Source organism: Tympanuchus pallidicinctus, unplaced genomic scaffold (genome assembly GCF_026119805.1).
Source record: "Tympanuchus pallidicinctus isolate F22 unplaced genomic scaffold, pur_lepc_1.0 scaffold26, whole genome shotgun sequence".
Taxonomy (NCBI): domain Eukaryota; kingdom Metazoa; phylum Chordata; class Aves; order Galliformes; family Phasianidae; genus Tympanuchus; species Tympanuchus pallidicinctus.
Window position 1 is genome coordinate 12,242,666 of NW_026294743.1, and position 18,439 is coordinate 12,261,104.

The 18,439-nt window shown below is 39.6% G+C and overlaps 1 protein-coding gene across 3 annotated transcripts in view; it reads right to left on the bottom strand.

The window, feature by feature from the left end:
- Positions 1-18,439, bottom strand: part of PDGFC (platelet derived growth factor C) — a 111,671-nt gene that overhangs the window by 76,361 nt on the left and 16,871 nt on the right. Inside the window, exon 1 of one of the 3 annotated variants that reach the window (XM_052690406.1) lies at positions 17,473-17,587. The exons of the other annotated variants lie outside the window; for them this stretch is intronic. Within the exon in view, the coding sequence (XP_052546366.1) occupies positions 17,473-17,476 (4 nt within the window). The 5' untranslated portion in view covers positions 17,477-17,587. Of the gene's footprint in view, positions 1-17,472; positions 17,588-18,439 lie in introns of those variants that run through there. 3 annotated transcript variants of the gene reach the window in all.

Genomic DNA, 18,439 nt, shown 5'->3' on the forward strand with positions numbered 1-18,439 from the left:
AGTCATTATAGCAAGGAATCGGTGGAACATAGAAGGGAGCAAAATGTCTGTTACATGACATACAACTGATGAAGATTACTGCATCTTATTTTATGTTTTTATAACCTATCTGAATGCAGTTTTCAAATTCCTTAGGAATTGTGTGTGGGTGCAAGTTAAAACATGTTTATTCCCCTTATATATTTAATCAGCATGATTTGTGATATGCTGGATTCAGTTTAACAGCTGCAGCCTCACTGCCACTGTATCACTTACCACGTATCAGACAAAGAAAGTATTATACAAAAACCTGAATTTGTACTGCTGGACTTTGTGAGATAAATTCCGAGAATATCTGCAAAACACTTTATTCTGACAGAAAAGCAAACCCACTAGAAAAAGGTGCAGACTCCCACTAGAAAAAGGTGCAGACTCCCACTAGAAAAAGGTGCAGACTCCCACTAGAAAAAGGTGCAGACTCGTTGCCTGGGACTCGTTCAGTAGCTGAAACACGGCTGCATTACAGATGAATAAAAGAAGAGAAACATGGCATTGTCAGAAGGTTTGGAATTGTGAGCTTCACACCATCACATGAGGTTCTCGATACAATGCCTTTCAAACTCCTAGTTTCTATATGGAGTTATTGACCAATCCACTCGTAGCCCATTTTGTTATCAGTCACTTTGTTCATTCCTTTCATTTCATCTGCTTCGAAGAAACACTCCTTAGAGGATGCTATTTCTCCAGCAAAGCTGTATTCACTACCTTTCAGTCACTGTATATTTGTTAGATTTAAATTTCAAAAGGTATTCCCAAATTCTATATATTCTAAAAAGGAAGGAGCCATTCCCAACACTCCTGGCTTTACCCTAACTGCACAGAGCCAATACACGTCCTAACTGAAAAGGCAGGAAGCAAGGTCAATTTCTTCAACTCAACTGCATCATAACTAAACCTAGTGAGCAGTTATGGGGAAAATACAGGAAAGACAGATTGATTTTATAGCTAGTAAGTCTTCAGAGACGGCAAAAGATTTTCTTTGAAGTTTGAAGAAAGCAGGTGTCCCTCCATTTCTGACTTCGACAACTCCTGCTTTGCTGTATGCAACCATATTTGTCTCACAAGTCATCCATCGCATATTTAAGCATTTTACTGATAGAAAGGTTATCTGAAGTTATTCAAATTAAACGTGAATGATCTGCTGAACCCTTAATGATGTCTAATCTCTGCCTTTCTTGAGAATTTGGATGCATTTCCCAAGAGGCTGTAGAAACGACTCATCAAATGAGTCTGAGAAACTTCTTAAGTCTCAAAGACACTTGGATCAAGAGAGTAACCAGATCCAACTTAAAGACAGGAAATAAATGTAGTGAATAATCCCACTTAGCAAGATAATGGAAAACCCACAAACCCCTCAGTTGTGAAAATGAAACCCAATGTGCTGTATACATATGAAGTTTGTCCATTATTTCAAATACTTCTTTCTCGAAACATTCCCTTGCAATAATACTTTTAAAGACATTGAGATTCCAGTGATTATTTAAAAAGCTTTCAGGCTGAATACCTTGAGAACACTTTTGCTGAGTGCAATGCCTAGAGTCACTGCATTCTCTTAGTTCTTGTCACAAACTACCTTAGTGCTGATCGTTAACCATCTCATTTAGAAACTTCACACCTAAAAAACAAATTTGTGGAGAGATTTGAATTCATGTATGTACTTTCACATGCAGTATAAGCAATAAATTAAGTTTCACATGGCTTTAAAGGCAAAACTAAACATCTGTACTCCACCGGTTATAAAACTAAAGAGTACACCACTAAACAAACACAGTACATGCAATTTATTAATTGCCTAATGATATTGCTTCATAACATCCAATCAGCTCTTATTTTAATGTCTAAAAAGACAAAAGGAGAGGCAAATTAAGAGCAGCATTCCTCAAGAAAAGAGAACACAGTTATTACCCAAGCTTATTGGGTGCCGAAGTTATAAAATAGCCACAGCAGAATTTATTCTAAATGACCATGAACTCAACTGCTCTTAAAAAGAAAGGCAAAAAAAGACAAAAACAGTTGTTGTAAGCATATGCTTACAATGAAGTGTCCTACATGGGGAGCCTTCACTATAATGCTAACATTTTTCTTGAAAACTTCAGCTGGCTTAGCAGGAAGTGAGAAGATTGCATTATCCAACAGACAATACGCTCTAAATGTTAATGCACACCTACCTCAGTGTGTTATGCTAACCACATTCCTTAATTCACTTCATAAAATTTATTTTTGAAGGACTGTATTTACAATAGCTATAGAATATTAGTTTTATAAATAATAACTCTATTTGTGCATACAAATGTATGTGTGTATAAATATAATATAAATAAATCAATGTATAAACGTACATAATTTTGAAACTATTTCTTCTTGGTGGAAGGAAAAAGGGCTAAGCCCTTCTTAACCAGGTTTTAATGAGCAGCAGTTTGTCCTATCATTTTCAAAAAATGGATTTGTACAGAAGGGTAGACTTATTTATCAGAATAAGAATTGAGATTTCAAACACTTGTGAAATCATTTCAGCTGGCTGGACAATGTCCCACTGTCATTAGTTCCTGGAGGGCAAGATTTCACACAGTGTGAATTTTAGGATAACTGCACTGAGCAGCAACGACTCCAGTGCACCTCACATTTAGTATGCTGCTATTGGAGAGAGATCAGACATCCACAAGCTATCCTGGCTGCAGTTTTCTTATGAAAGAGGCAATGCCTGATCATGCTATTTTTTTTTTTTTAATGAAGATTTGATGCGATTTATCATAAAACAAGGATGAACACCAACAACACAGTATTTTGCATTTTCCAGTTAATGTTAACCCATGTTAACGTTGAGTGATATAAAATAAATACAAAGCTGTAATTCTTAGTGCTTTGGGAACCAAGGCCTCAACAGCATCTTTTACCAAATCTCTCACAGGGATCTAACAGATCTACTTTCTCTCTAACGGGGTTCTTAATGGGTTTTAAATACCATTCTGAACTGTACTTCATAAAAACCACATATTTTAGATTTTTTCCCACTCTGCTTCCTTTAGGAAGATAAAGGTTAAAACATCTGTCTTAGAACACATGCCAAGCTCTTTGTAGGATATTATGTTTTTGTAGCGTAACTGTATGTATAAAAAAATATTGCCTCATTCTGTATTTCTGCAATTAATGCAGAGGTAGAAAGTGAAGTAATTCTGAGAGGAATCTCAAGAGAAGCAGATAAACCAGCAATCTCTCAGATTACACCCCACGGTTCTACTCACAGGTCTTTAAACAATTATCAGCAGCTTCACTGAAAGCAACACTTGATAAGAGCAAGCTGATGTATATTCTACCACTTCACACTGAAAATAAACACTCTATAAGGTCTCACCTTAAGTTTTCATCTTAAACAGCTCTTGCTGTGGATGCATAACAAACAAATATACAGCATTCACAGCTTTTACCATCTGCTTAACATACTTTAAATTCAAAGTTCTGAACAGAATGCACAGCACAAGATATGCCTTCAGAACAAAGATGTAAGACAGTACTAGCTTAAAGTTTTCAAGGAGCTAGTGCACAAGTTCAGATAGCTGCCGGTCACCAGTTCTATTTCTTCTTAACCAAAGGGAACTCTGAAGTGCTCCCACACGAGCAACTTTGAATTTCAATGAATGGATAGCAGTTAAAAACCAATGGCAGTGGGAGAGGAAATCACTTTTAAAGGTCTGGCGTGGCCACAGAAACCTCATCGCCCAACACAGGAAATGGGTATCAGAAGTTCACCTAATCAGTCTTCGCCATCTCAGTACCTTCTGAGTGGATGCAGCACAGGTTTTGTCTAACATTACATGAAGTCAGTTCAGCAGAGCACTAAACGTTTACAGTTTTTCCTTATGACGCTACTCACACCTTCTGTTTTTTCCATCTCCCTCCCAGCTTTGAACAGGAACTTGAGACAAAAAGAGTAGATATGAAAAGGTAATCTTTCCAGAAGAAGAGCCAGTTGTTCACATCTGAGTTCTGTACTTCAGTTAAAAACATCAGCTTTGCAGGTGCATAATCTATCAGTGCCTTTGCACAAAGGAAAAATAGCTCATGAAAATTTCAGACTGTGAAACTTCATCAATGTTACTATTCTAATATGCAGCTAACAGAACAAAGGCAGGTCGTGTACGTGCACTTCTGTCGCCACCATCTGAAGACTTAGTCCTGCTTAGTGATGTCCACCTTAGTGAATCTAGTCACTGCTTTCTACCTACTTCAAGAACTGAAGGATACCAACACATGGCCTTTTTTTTTTAATCTATGGGTAAAAAATGGATTGAAAAGAAAAAGCATCACCAAATATCATTATCCCATTTTAACACAAGTAAGAAAATATATGTCAATCGGTTCACTTCATGCATGACTGCATGGCATTAGGCCTAAGCAACACTTACAGTGGTCACAATTTTCCCCCATAAACTTAAAATTCTGTTGTCACTGACAATGTTCCACCCAGAAGCCTGGCAGAAGCCATCATAACATTTGCGTAACATCAAGTTTCTTCTCATGCAAACTGTAGATTCCACAGGAGGAAAAACAAACAAACGAAAAGAACCAGCAGTTCAAGTCTATAGCAATAACGTGACTTCTGGAATACCAACGAGGGCTTTGAAAGACATCCTGTGGAAACGTTTCCTTTTAAACAAAATTTTACACACGAATTTTAATATATATATCACTGCATAAAATACTATACAGCAATGTTCTTCTAAAAAAGTTGCTGTTTTTCCTATTTCAGTACGGGATGTCTTCCAAATCCTTTTACTTTATATAAAATACTTCAGCCAAAAGATTTTCCTGCAGTACAGATGAATGGTTTAAGTCAGTTGGACTTTGGAGCTTTTCAAGACTAACATATTGCACTCACTCTAATCCACTCCATGGGAATCTTTTGCCATAATCCAAGATTAGGACCTGCAATTCAAATGTAATATTGAATAATCCAGAAACTTGCTCAAGACTCCACATTTGTGCTAAGGTCTTATCCTTGGCCTACAGTATTTGCTTTTGTGATTTCTGGACATCTAAGCTACAGAAAGAAAAAGACTGTCAACAGAGCAGAGGAACACACAAATCCCCCCATATTCAGAAGAACTCAATAGGAAAAAAAAAAAGAATCATTATTAAAATAATACGAGCACTGGAAGACAGCAGTCAACCTCATGAGAATTATTATTTAATACTTTCAATTCACTTACTGAAATACCTTTAACAAGTCTGTTACCTTGTAACCTTGTGTTGCTGGAGACATAAAAAAGAAGTAGATTCTTTCCAAAATCACCACAACAGAAGTTCACAAGAAAAGAAGTTCAAGTTATTCAAGTTTATAGTGTCAAGCAATGTGCTACACAAGCACATCTCCTCCATACACCATGTGCATTTAGCAAAAAATGCAAGTAACTGCAGTACAAGTTGGTCTGCCTTAGACAAAGCTTAACAGACTTGTTCCAGTGCCAAAACGTGATTTCCTGATGCTAAGAAAAACTAGTTTGTATTTTACATTCTGAGGAAATTGTGACTCACATTCTTAAGATGCGAGTTATTCAGAAAACTCATACGTATATGCTATTTTACAGAAAAACACACATATCAGTATTTACTGTTTTGCCTTACCTGAGAAGACATCTTACGTGCATCTTTTCTTCTGAATCTGCCATTTATTTCATTCTTCCATTCCTCCACAGAAGTGGAAAGAAACCAATAACCTTCTGTTTTCTCTTATTCCCACACTCCCCTCTCACCAGTTCTTTCCATTTAAGCTTTTACTATATTCCCTTTCTTACCCTTCTATATCTGAAGGCATGGAAGCCCCCCTCAACCACTGCAGTACCTCTTTCTAGCATACTACTTTTCTTCAGAAATTTTTCAGCTTCACTTTGAGATTCAGAATCAAATCTCTAGTAAGCAACCTCACAACATTCCTCAAGCAACAACCTTATTGCTCATAAGGACTTCCCAATATACTATTTGGGAAAATGAAAACACAGAAGACAGATGACTCATATTTTAACCTAGAGATAGTGTAACAAAGAAAAATAGGCTGAGAGAGCTCGAGCTGCTCAGCCTGGAGAAGAAAAAGCTCCAGGGAGGCCTTTCAGTATCTAAAGGGGGATGTAAGAAGGAAGGACCCTTTAGCAGGGTCTGCAGTGATCGGGAAAGGGGAAATGACTTCAAACTAAAAGAGGGGAGTTTTAGATTGGATATAAAGAAGTTTTCTTTACACTAAGGATGGCAGAGTTCAGTGCCCAATTTAACTCAACTGGTGATCTCTAGAACTTCAGATTTTTGCAATGATGAAACCAATTGAGAACACGAGCACTGCCTCCCCATAGGAGGCCCATTGGGTGCATACAGAGAGGCTCTTTGCTGGAACTAGTGAGTTACATCAGGATGGGCAAAAGCTAACACTACCACAGGAAGCCAAACACCACCACATGGAGACTGAATATAGACTTCAGTTCTTTCCGTTTTTGTTTAATACAAACTATCCCTCAGGGTTCTCTAAGGAAGACATGTTTTCAGGAACTATTTTCTATGTCTTTGCTCCCTCCTCAGTGAAAGCCATGTTTTCAAAGAGGCCCCAACATTGGACAAGATGCACCACTCACTGGTTTGCTGGCTTCTTAAATCCTTCTGTGAAGGAATGCTTAAGGGGTAGAGCTGAGAAGGATAGTACTGGCTCACAAAAGATAAATATCCATTATTCAATCTACTCATGGTCTGCAAATTTGTGTTTTCTTATACATATATATAGGGAGAGAGAGAGATTAAGACATTAGATAGGAAAGCTGTGATTTTCAGGACATCTAATTAAGCCTGAAACTTAGTGCAGTATATCACAATGACTACGTGATGATATAGCAGGTGCTCTGAGGTCACTAGGATAATTTGGATGCTGTGAAAACATCCCCAGCCAGAACCCATCTGGAGCAAGCCACTGAACAGACCAAAATCAGAACTGACCCGTGCAGCAGGAGGCCACATTTCTGCTCTGTGGACATCTTGCAGTGACCTGCAGTGCTGTCTTCAGCTCTCACTCAGCCACAAAGCTACAGGAGTCAGCGAGTCCAAATAGTGCAACTGCTGCTGCCTGGCCAGAGCAACTGTAGCCATGCAGAGCAGTGGGTGAGAAAAGAAGCTATCCTTGTATTTCCTGGGAAAGAGTCCTCTCTCTCTTTTCCACATTAGATCATTATCGGCTCTAAATCCCAAGTAATTGAGTACATAATGCAATAGCATCACTTTTCTGAAAGCTGAGATTAATGCGAACGTAAAAACTTAAAACCAGATTTAAAAAAAAAAAAAAAAAAAAGATATTCAACAATCCTGGTCCTATTTCACTGGATTTGTGGGGCCAGAGAGGGACCCCCACAAATAAGCACTACAGCTTCGCATATACACCCTTTCCCCAAAAGCTAATCAGATTCAATGTTTGAATTGCAAAGCTTTGAATAGAGCAACTTTAAGCTGATAAGTGTGTGACTAATTCATGGATTATTTAAATAGCATGCACAATGTTATACAGACACTGCTCAGATTTCTAGCGCTAAGGATTGGTCCATGCTCTTTCAGTGAATTCTTGCTTTTACAGGGATAGACATCAATATTTCGTAACCAATCTGGAATGGAATGGCTTACAACATTGAATTTCAAAAGCAGTGCTAGTTTTGTGTGTGCCTACATATTTATGGGCCTAAAAATTCAACCATATGCACAAATCTAAGATCGTTACCCAAAATATATAGCAAATGTCAACTGTGGTGTCACTACATTTGTTGCTTCTGAAAGCTTTGCTTGGTTCTAGAGATGCTCAAAGGCTTTTCTTCAAAGTAGTCAGCCAAAACACACCAAGTTTTGCTGTTATGGCATTTTTCCACAGAAGTATATATACACATACAAACAAGCTTGTACGTATTTATATATGAATACACACAGCAATGGAGGAAAAAAAATTCTGAATCACTTCTCTGCTTAGTGTGGTCTAAATCTGCAGGGTAGACAGGATCTTACAGCGCACAGCAACACGAGTGCTCTTTTAGATAGATGGACACAGCACAGGACTGTGTTTTATCAGTTTAACCTGATCCTATAAGCACTGTGTCAGCCATTTCATTGGTATTCGCTCCACCGGCCATGTAGGACTCCATTACATGTGCACAAATGCATGCCACGGATCAGAGGCTATCTGCCTCAACCGTGTGCTCATAAGGACTTCGTTCTTGCCTTCTAGGGGACAAGAAGGCTTGGCTGGGCAGCACTGTGCTGTTTTGCCTCCAAAGACCAACAACATTGCCTCTAGAGCCAATGCAGGATTGACAGCCTGTCTTTGATGAGAAAACGCCTTTTTAATCACTCCCGTTTAATGTCTCCTTGACTTAAAGCAAGAAAATTCTCCTTTTACAGTATTGTGCAATGAATTTATGTAACAGATGGCTTCCATGAGAACCTGGCTATAGTGGCCTTCGGAGAGTTGCTTACAAGAAAACACAGGTTTTCATAGGTTTGTCACGCAATTAGAGATTTGCGCTCACTGGAAATCTACACGTTCATCTACACTGCACTTCTTAACAGGACCATCACACTAACAGCACACTTTTCTACTTACAGAATGGCCTGGGTTAGAAGGGACCTCAAGGATCATGAACTCCAACCCTCCTGCCACACGCAGGGCCACGAACCTCCACATTTCATAGCAGCCCAGGCTGCCCAGGGCCCCATCCAACCTGGCCTTGAACACCTCCAGGGATGGACGGGGCATCCACAGCCTCCCTGGGCAGCTGTTCCAGCACCTCACCACTCTCACAGCACAGAACTTCCCCATGACATCCAACCTAAATCTTCCCTCCCTCAACTTAATACCATTTCCCCTTGTCCTGCTGTTATCTACCCTGTCAAAGAGTTGATTCCCCTCTTGTTTGTAGACTCCCTTTAAGTACTGGAAGGCTGCAGCTATTTCTGTGAAATGAAAACAGATCACCAGAAAAGCCATCAAGTTACAGCTTCCAGCATGTCTCTTTCACAGGCCTGTCCTCCAGCTGGTAAGAACATTAAAGCTGTTAAACTATAATGTTGTTTATCCACATTTAAGAGTTTACAACACTCACATATCATACTGCAGTATGCTCATACAACAGAAAACAAGTCCACATTTGCTGCTTTATCTACGCTGGTACACTAGATGTCAAAATATGAAGGAGATTTCATTATTGAACATCCACATTCGTAGTATAGCTTAAAAAGGTCCTACACATTTCATACAGTAAGTGCTGAATTTTTATTTCATATTCTTATATTAGAACCCAAGATGTTACAGATGTTTACTAGACATAAGATTTATTTTGTTTGCGTACTTCTAGAAAACAAATCTATATGAAGTTGTATTTCAAATTTGATTTATTACTAAGATAAATAAGCAGGCATGACTATTTCTGCAATGTCTGGAGTAAAAAAACCACCAACTTGTGTTAAGTAGTCTTATATGTATTACTTGTTGGAGAAATTGTCTGTTCTGTACTTCGGTTTTGTTCATAATAAAGAACCTGCTGTAAAAAAGACTCCTAAGAGTCTCCCAGTCAGTGGGCAGCAGGTTCACAGTAGGCTTTATTCAAGCAAGGAACAAACAGGGGCTGGGGTGAGGAAAACAAAGGTTGAATAAAGAAGACGAGGCTGAAATGACTAACTGAGCAGAGTACAGCTATTTAAGTCTGTATTTATTAGTGGAATTTGATGATCAAAATGCAGCCCATCAGCAGCAATACTTCTGTCTACTGATACTGAAATGTATCAGATCAGCAATCACTTGGAGAATGGCTGTCCAACCATTTGGCTTGCTTGGGCCGCACTGAGGGAAGAGAAGTCATCCTGGGCAACATGTAACGACTATCTATTACGTATTTTATAAGTTACGCTATGTAGTTGATGTGTATAAGTAACAAAACGTAATTATTTTTTATTAAAACATAAAAAAAGAGGGCAACAAAAACACTGAAGCCATGCTGAAACAAAAATATGACTGAAGAAGCAACATTCCTAGTGCTAACGTTAAGTAATTATAACAATATGAGCAAAAAAAACAAAACAAAACAAAACCAAAACCATCCAAAAACCAACTCGATACATTTTTGTACTTCCTACACCATGCTTGTTAAAAAACTATTGACTGCAGAGACCACAGCTGTTATGGTAATATTTTCTGTGCCAAAGCGTGGATACCACAGATGTGGTCACTCTCACCCTTCCAAGAGCTACGTTTAAGAACTCCCATGCTGCACATCACGTATTTCATTTATTATTAGTAGGCAATACCCTAATAGTCTGTGCTCAGAAGTCTTATCTATTGGTTATTTTTTGGTGACTTTATATGTGGCCTAGTGTCCCCGGGTGCCTCTCTTGCAGGGATGGCAGAGCATGGCTCCACCAGCCCACCTCCCTTTAATGCTCCCCAGTGCTTCTTCATGTTTCTGCTTCCTCTTTTAGCTGTATTAAGCCTCAGCCCCAGCTCGATTCTGCTGCTGGAGATAATTTTGTGCTCATCAGATGCCACTTTGCTGGAAGGGAGTGGAAGTGCCAGCCTGAGCTTTTCACCAGGAGTGCTCAACTCCAAGTTGGAAGTCCCTCAAGAGAAGGAGAGATCTCCTATCTGAGGATTACTGACAGCAAGAGGCACTGGCACTGGTTTGCAGAGATCTTACGCATGTAAAGCACGCATACAGTCCAGTCCAATAGCCAGCTAAAGCCTAGGTGAGAAGGTCAGCGAAGGAGACAGGTCATGTGCAAACAAAGCATCACCTCCACTTACTAGAAGGGTTTGTGGACATCCACAAGAGCAGCGCTTTACAGAGTCAGTGAATACCGCTACTACCAGAATCTCATCTCAAGCTCTCATCTCCAGATGGTGAAGGTGACGCTGAGAAGCAATCATAAATACTTAGTTCAGAATCACAGGGTAAACCTCTGGGAGACCTAGAGACTGAAGCAGGCTTCCAAACCAAGGGCAGATGCCTTAGGCACAACAAAACCTCACCTTTCCTCATGCTCAGATTGTGCCCCATATAAGCTTCCATAATGAAATAAAATGCTTCAATTGTTTACATCAACTTTGAATTATGCGAGTTCAAAAATATCCTTGCTTCATCACAATTCTAATGAATTTATAACCTTAGCCCTGAACTTGAGCAGTTACACTAAGTTACAATAAGCATAAAACTGGCAATAAAATCTGCTTTGGCTGAGTCTAAGTTTACTTATGCTAGCTTACTGATACTGCCTTAGTTTAACAACAGCACTTCAGTTTTCCTGCCCCAAAGCTTCAGAATCCTATTTTCATCCTGCTTTTCTGCATCCTATCAAAACAGGATGTCGGGAATTCAAGAGGTTGATTCCAAGCAGACGAAACTGAAAGGAGGCATCACAGCAAAGAACACAAAGGCTCACAGTTCTGACCTTCAGAAGGACCCAGCTCATTAGCAAAGATGAATTCTTTTGTATTGGAGGTGAAATGGCAAATATTTTCTATTATTAAGGAAGGTTTTGGATTACTTTCTCCTCACCCAACTGCAAGACTTCTGATAGGTAATCATAATAACAATAGAAAGACTGTTGAGATTATCCTAAAGCTATAATAAAAATCAGATCACATTGCTATTGGAAAGAACAATAAAGTAGCACATATAGCCACCACAAAAATTGCATTAAGGTTTTTTGATGGTGCAAACAATTTCAAGACTCTGACAGGAAAGAATTATTCAGCTGAAATTCTGTAATTTCAAGCAAAAAGAAAAACCAATAACAACTACAGAATATAAAAACTAACAATCTGCTTGAAAGGTGAAGAGACCTGAAAACGGAGAGATTGAACTTTAACCCTTTGGCATCACTGCAACCAGAGCTCCCACAATTACAAATGTAGCTGAATACAGCAGGTTAGGTGTCAGCAGTTTACGGGACTGGTATAGACATAGTAGAAAGAGCCCCCAGAATTTCTAACAGGGCTTTAAATTACAGAAAAGTTTTGTCTTCTTGGCAATTGTGTTTCTTTGTTTTATTTATTGATTATTCCATAGCAGCTGAGTTTTGTTCTGTTATTTTCCATACACAACAACATTTTCAGTTTCAGTGGTGACAGAGGATGCCATCTGGTCTATCACTAATCCAAGCAAGAGGAGGCCTCTAAGTAACCAAAACCACTTCTGTGTTGTTCAGAGCAACAAGTGATGCTGCAAGTAGACATATCATAAACTGCCCTCCAACACTATGTGAGAACAAGAGGGATCTCCAGTTCAGTAAGTACAGATAGGTGCAAATTACCTCCACTTGTGATTTGACTACGTTAGAAGCTCAGCAATATACCACACATTAGAGCATTTTGAAATAGAAGCACATAAACTACAGCATTTTAAACATCGCTACTTGCCTAGATCAGAAGAAATAGATATGAACCTACAGTATGCTCAACATTTGGGTCAAGAAAACATCGTGGTCAAGAAAAGCACCTGACAACCAGCTTAACTTTTAGCACAGAGATCGTCAGAGAGCTTCCAGGTCAGGATCAAAGAGCTCACTGCATCTTACACAGAAGACTCTCCCTGTTTAGTGAGTCAGAGTTGTGATTCCCCTCTGAAGCATTAATTGGTTCCATGATGCTGTGTTAAGGCCAGTGGGAGAGCAAATTTACTAGGCAATTACAGGAACCAATGAGAGATCAACGTGACCTTTCAGGAATCCTCTGATCCAGTCTTTTGCCTTCAGCAATGACATCATTAGACATCATCAGTGACAGGAGTTACAATGAACAGAAAATAAATCATACAATGAGCTATCAAGAAAAATCACAAGAGGTTAGCAGTGGAAAAGCGGTACAAAAGGAAACTAATCTGATATGCAGAAGAATAGGGAAGGAGAAAAAAAAAAAGCAAAATGGCATCCTGGTTTGTAGAGAAAGACTTCACAGAAGACATATTCCAGTCTCAGGTATATATATTTTAGTTAAAGACGCCTTTTTATTAATATATATTTGCAGACACACCTTGTGACTCAAGCAATAATTTAGCACACTTAGTGACAACAATAATCGAGCTCTGGGAATACAGAAGATCCCCCCGAGGCCTGACTTTTTCTCTGTTTTGATCCTGCTCTCTTCTTTCCACACTTAAATACTAGCTTTGCTTCTTGCCTCTGGCAGAAGAAAGTTGAGGATTAAGCCACTAATTAACTGGTGGCTCTGGGACTTGTAGCCAGCAGAGTAATGAAGAGCTAAATTGAGAAAGTGCCCTGGGAAGCCTATTATGTCAGTGATTCTCACTTCTTCAGAGAAGGAATTATTTTCTTGGCTTATCTTAAAGCAGGAGATCATCTCATAGTTGTTTTCTCCCTAATAAAGCCTTCCCAGCCTCCACACATGTAAATTAGACAAGAATGTGAATTACCAGCTCATCCACAAGCAAGATATGGCAAGCTGCAGGTGAGAGTTCACCTGGATGTAAACCAGCAATAGGATCGATTTGGCAAACTGGCTCATCTTGGGTGTCATGTCATCATTCCTCCCACTGCCTGTTTTTGATGATCAATAAACCCCCGGTGCCGTGCCACCCAAAGGAGTTAATTTCACAGCCAAACCTTTATTCCTTACAAAGAGAAAAGATGAAGTCCCACAAAGCTGAGGAGTTTTCGGCCTGTGCAAGAATAACAAATACAAATACTGCCTAACTCTTAAGAAGTGTTTAATTTTAACTACATATTTTCAAAGATTACATAAACACTGGGTAATGCAATAACATGACCTTGGAGAGAAGGCTCCCTCTATCATGAAAGCATCTTCAAGGTAACCTCAGGAATTTAATTCTTGCCTGAATCCCCACTTCTACTGTCTGAATCAAAACACACACAGCAAATTTAGACTGTGGTCTAAACTGACGCGTGCACTTGCAGGTTGATACAGCCAAGGAGCCATGGAACAGAGCTATTAGCCTGAAAATAACAAACTGTGATTACAACAACGCTTTATCTCAAATCGTAACTGAGTATTTAAAGTGCGTAAAAGCCCTAGAACTCAAAATATGTTCTTTGTCACTTATGAAACACACTATTAAAACCGCAGCAAATTGAACAGTGTATTTTGACCTAATTAAGTGGGACAGAAATTGGAAAAAAATCAAATGGCAAGATTCCCATCTTCCAGTCTAAAGCAGCTTTGGGAAACTGAGTGAAAATTTGGAAATCTATCCCTTTTAGCAGTCAGCAACCCGTTACTCTTCCTCCTCCCGTCTTTCTTCCTTCTTTTCAAGGAAGAATTAAAGCTTCACAGCTTTATCTGAGGACAGCAATTGTCTGATTTAAAGAAAAACTATTTGAAGCCTTTAGGGTAGGAGCCAGACTAGTGTACTATGTGCACCATGGCATTAGTACTAAAAATATCTTTACTAGCTAAAAGAAAAATTAAAAATTCTATAGCAGTTGAAGAGTATTTCAAGTGCTTCAAATGACCCACTCCAGATTATTTGCACAGTCCTCAAATCTGTGATTCTCAGAAAGTCATACAGTCAGTGGAAAAAAGAAGCCCAACCTGGACATATTTTGTATTACTTACTACTTTCCCTAAAACAGATCACTATTTCACGTAAAGGAAAGAAAATATTTAGACTCTCTGCAGTCCAACTGATTTGCAAGTAAACTGCTGTATTTGTGCCTCCTATTAAAAAAAAAGAAATCAAAATAAAAAATACTATTAACGACAGTGACAGTTAAGTGTTCTGCATCAAATGTAAGGGATTGATATCGCTCAATCAGAAACGTCTCCAGTAAGTGAAAGTATAGACTTGGTAGTAGGTAGTACTTAATGAAATATTTGTCATTTTTAAAATTATTACTTTAAGCAAAATCAATTGCTCTAAGAATACTATTGATCCATTAGGTTGATCCACTATAATAAGCTGACACTGCATCTAATAAGCTGTTATCAATTGGGTATCTCCTGATAAACATTTTGAAAAGAAGAAATGTGTTGACAGGAGCTTGATCTAAGCATTGTTTTAAGTAAATAGCTGACTGAGGCTCCTGTGTTAGCAGGAGTACAGAGTGAAAAACCTGTTTATTTTTCCTGAAGTGTATTTCCACTGGAAAAAGACTTTTTGCTTTCTGTTGCCCAAACTTCCTTATTTAAACTCGGGTTTACACAGTATTATCTACAAGTTTTGGAGCAGCATACTTGGAAACGTGCAGCTCTCTGGCAGCTTACAGGCAGAAGGAAACACCCCTTCCTGACCATAAAAGGGCTGAGTGCATGTTCTCAAGCGGAAAATGTGCAGGACCTTATTTACAAATGTATAAATACATGCCATTCCTTTGCGCTCACAGGCACGGCTGAAAGCCAGCCAGAAAAGGAAGTACCAGCAACTCAATCTGAGATTTCCACTACATTTCCCCTCGCATGGGATCACTCCGGCCTACGTTTTCATAGAAGTCCGATTATTTTAGTGAATAAAACCACACAGATCTCCAAATCAAGAAAAATATGGGAGGGAGGGGTTCATAAGCATTCTTTTCAGTTAGTGCAACAAACATCTATTTCTTCTCTTTCCTTCCCCCAGCACTCACAGCCCCTCCTAAGACAGATATGGCAGACTGAGGGGGAAAGAAGCCCAACTGTTCAGCCTTGGAGTCAGAATCAATCATGGAACATCTCACAGCAAGCACCTTGCTCTCTGAAAGGTTCCCAAAGGCAGGACCTGCTGGCAGGCAGCCACTGACCCATCCTTGGGAATATCAGCCATGCTCCCCACTAGGATCTGGGCTTGCCTGGCTGCAGGAGCTCTGCCAATAAACTTGCCCAATGCTAGTGAAGGCAAAGAGATGCTTTCAGCAGAGCGTGTGTTAGGCTGTGCATGACTGTGGACTTCATCCCTCTTCTAGGAATCCATAAAATAACAAACAAGTGCTCTCACAAAAGACAGCCTACCAGCTGAATTGTGGGTTATCTTTAAACATAGAAGGCAATCCTGAAAAACATTTCTTGTAAGTCATCCCAAATAAGAACATGCTTACGAAGTAACTTCCTGGTGTGAATTTAAAGCTCAGCTTTCAATTCTACAGACTAAACATAACAATGCTATATCATGAAGTCCAGAAGACCAGAATGGAAGAAAACACAACAACAAAACAGAAAACAAGTAGCTGTTGCTATCTGGTGCTTATCTTGTCCCCTTTCCCTGAAGTGGTTAATGGGGATTATCCACTAAGTGTCATTTATCATACACATAAAGATCAGAACTTCAGAGCACAAGACATCAGATACACAGCTTCTCTCTTTAATACACTTACCTAATAGCAAATATTTTTGTTTTGGTTGCAATGAAAAACACATACCTAAGGGCAGAATGGCTTCCAAACACTGATTCCAGAGAAACCAAAGAGATACATTCTGGTATATACCTCGTGCTCTGAAGGGTCTGCTTCTCTACATTTAAAAATGAAGAAGAAATCCTAGAAAATTTTGTTGGAGGAGTGGCAGGGGGCAGTAATTCACTATCACACACAAGCTAGACAGAAGACATGGCATTCCCCATTAAACTCTGGAAAACTTTCTTACGTGTGTAAGACAAGTAGGAAAGAGGACAAGGGAAAACAGCAGAAGAGAAGCACCTCCTTTGTGAGATGTAAATTCCATTGCCTCTATCAAGGAACCCACCTACTTCCTCACTAGGGAGCTGAAATAGTCAGCAAGGATGATTTATTGTCTTTACAATATGAAGACAAACATCTCTGGATCTTATGCAAAAGAAAATTTGCTACACCTATGTGTTAGCAAAGGGGTCACAGTTCACATGTCACTTCCAGGTTTCCTTTAGAAAGCTGTGTTAGAAAGCACTGAAAATGGCTCTTCAGAAAAATTCAGCCACTAGCTCTGTTCCTTGAGCTGATAAGGTAGAAGAAAGTCTCTGCAGCTCTTACAAAGAGGCTTCAATAGAGGAGTAGATTCTGGTCCTGATGGTATACTAGCCAAAGGAAAAAAAGTCTATGGGAAGAAAAGCAAAGCCAAAACAAACAGACCACTTCTTGACATAGCAGCTTAGTGCTTAAGAAAGAATGCTAAAGAGCATTTGCTTCTCATTTTTACAGTCACCACCTGAATACCAACATCTCTTAACAACATTAACAATGCTGTACTTGAAACAGAACATGGAAAAAGCTCGCTGCAGTGAAATTTATGGCTCTGTACCACTGAGGTTCCCAGCATTCCCAGGTCTGAGTACAGCACAAAGAACTTTCTCAGCATTGTTCCCACGTGCAGAGCTTCAGCGACAGGATTGTACAACACATACCTGTTACAATTGGAAAGATTAACGTGGCAGAAGGATGATAGAGGAGTGTAACAGCAAAGGGACTAGCAAGGATAGGATGGCATTTCAAAGGAAAAATAAAGGTGCTCACCCATCTCCAAAGATCTAGGCTAACAGGAAAGATACCACAAGGGAAGGAACTCTGGTTGGAGATCCTTCCCCAGTGGCAGTCAACCCCTGAAATGGGGTCTAAAAGAGGCGTAGTCAGGCTTCACACCTTCTGGTCCCACAGCTGAATTGCCTTCACCTGAGCTCCCAGGGCTCCTTTCCTCAGGTGCTCAATCAGTGGTTCAGGCTGTGACTCAACATTTCCCATATACTCCACCCCTTCACAGTGTGAACCAGTGACTGAACTGACTGAACAGTGAACCTTCCTGATACAAAGATCCAAAGCACCTCAATGCTCGTACAATTGCCTGTTGTGATGCAGGTTGATGTAGTATAAGATGATAGTTAATTTGCAATTGAAGAACCTGCAGAACCTGGGTTCTGAACAGAACTCTGGTGTTGCCACAGGAAAACAGCCAAAGCCATCCTGAGTTACATGACGTCCAATATAGCTGGGAAAGTAATCAAGTACACCCAATGCCTGGCCTTGTTTAACTGCCAGTTTGACCTGTTGGAAAGCCTTGTGTTCCATTCTCCCCCAAGTCTTAGTAATCCCAGCATTTTCCAATTCCTTGATATTTCATCTTGCCCCCCTGGGAGTCTATAATGCTTCACATTAGTGGTCCGGTGTGGTTCTGGCAGACAAATAGGCTCATGCTTCACAACGCCTCTCAATATTGCCTGCACTGCCCAGACACTAACGCACCTCTGTCAGAGTTTGAACAATCCCATAGTTATCTGGAGAGCCAGACCCCATAAAATGTCAATGCCAAGATGTATTCTGGGACTGGGGACAATAGACAGTTTATACTCCTGGGGCAGAAGACACCTAATTTTCAACCATGTTTGGGTGACGGGAATGGTCTGTCCCACAAAACCACCAATCATTACTCTTTCTCCTTGAAATTTAGTTGGATCACCGTAGACAACTGAAGTTTCCATGCCTGTGT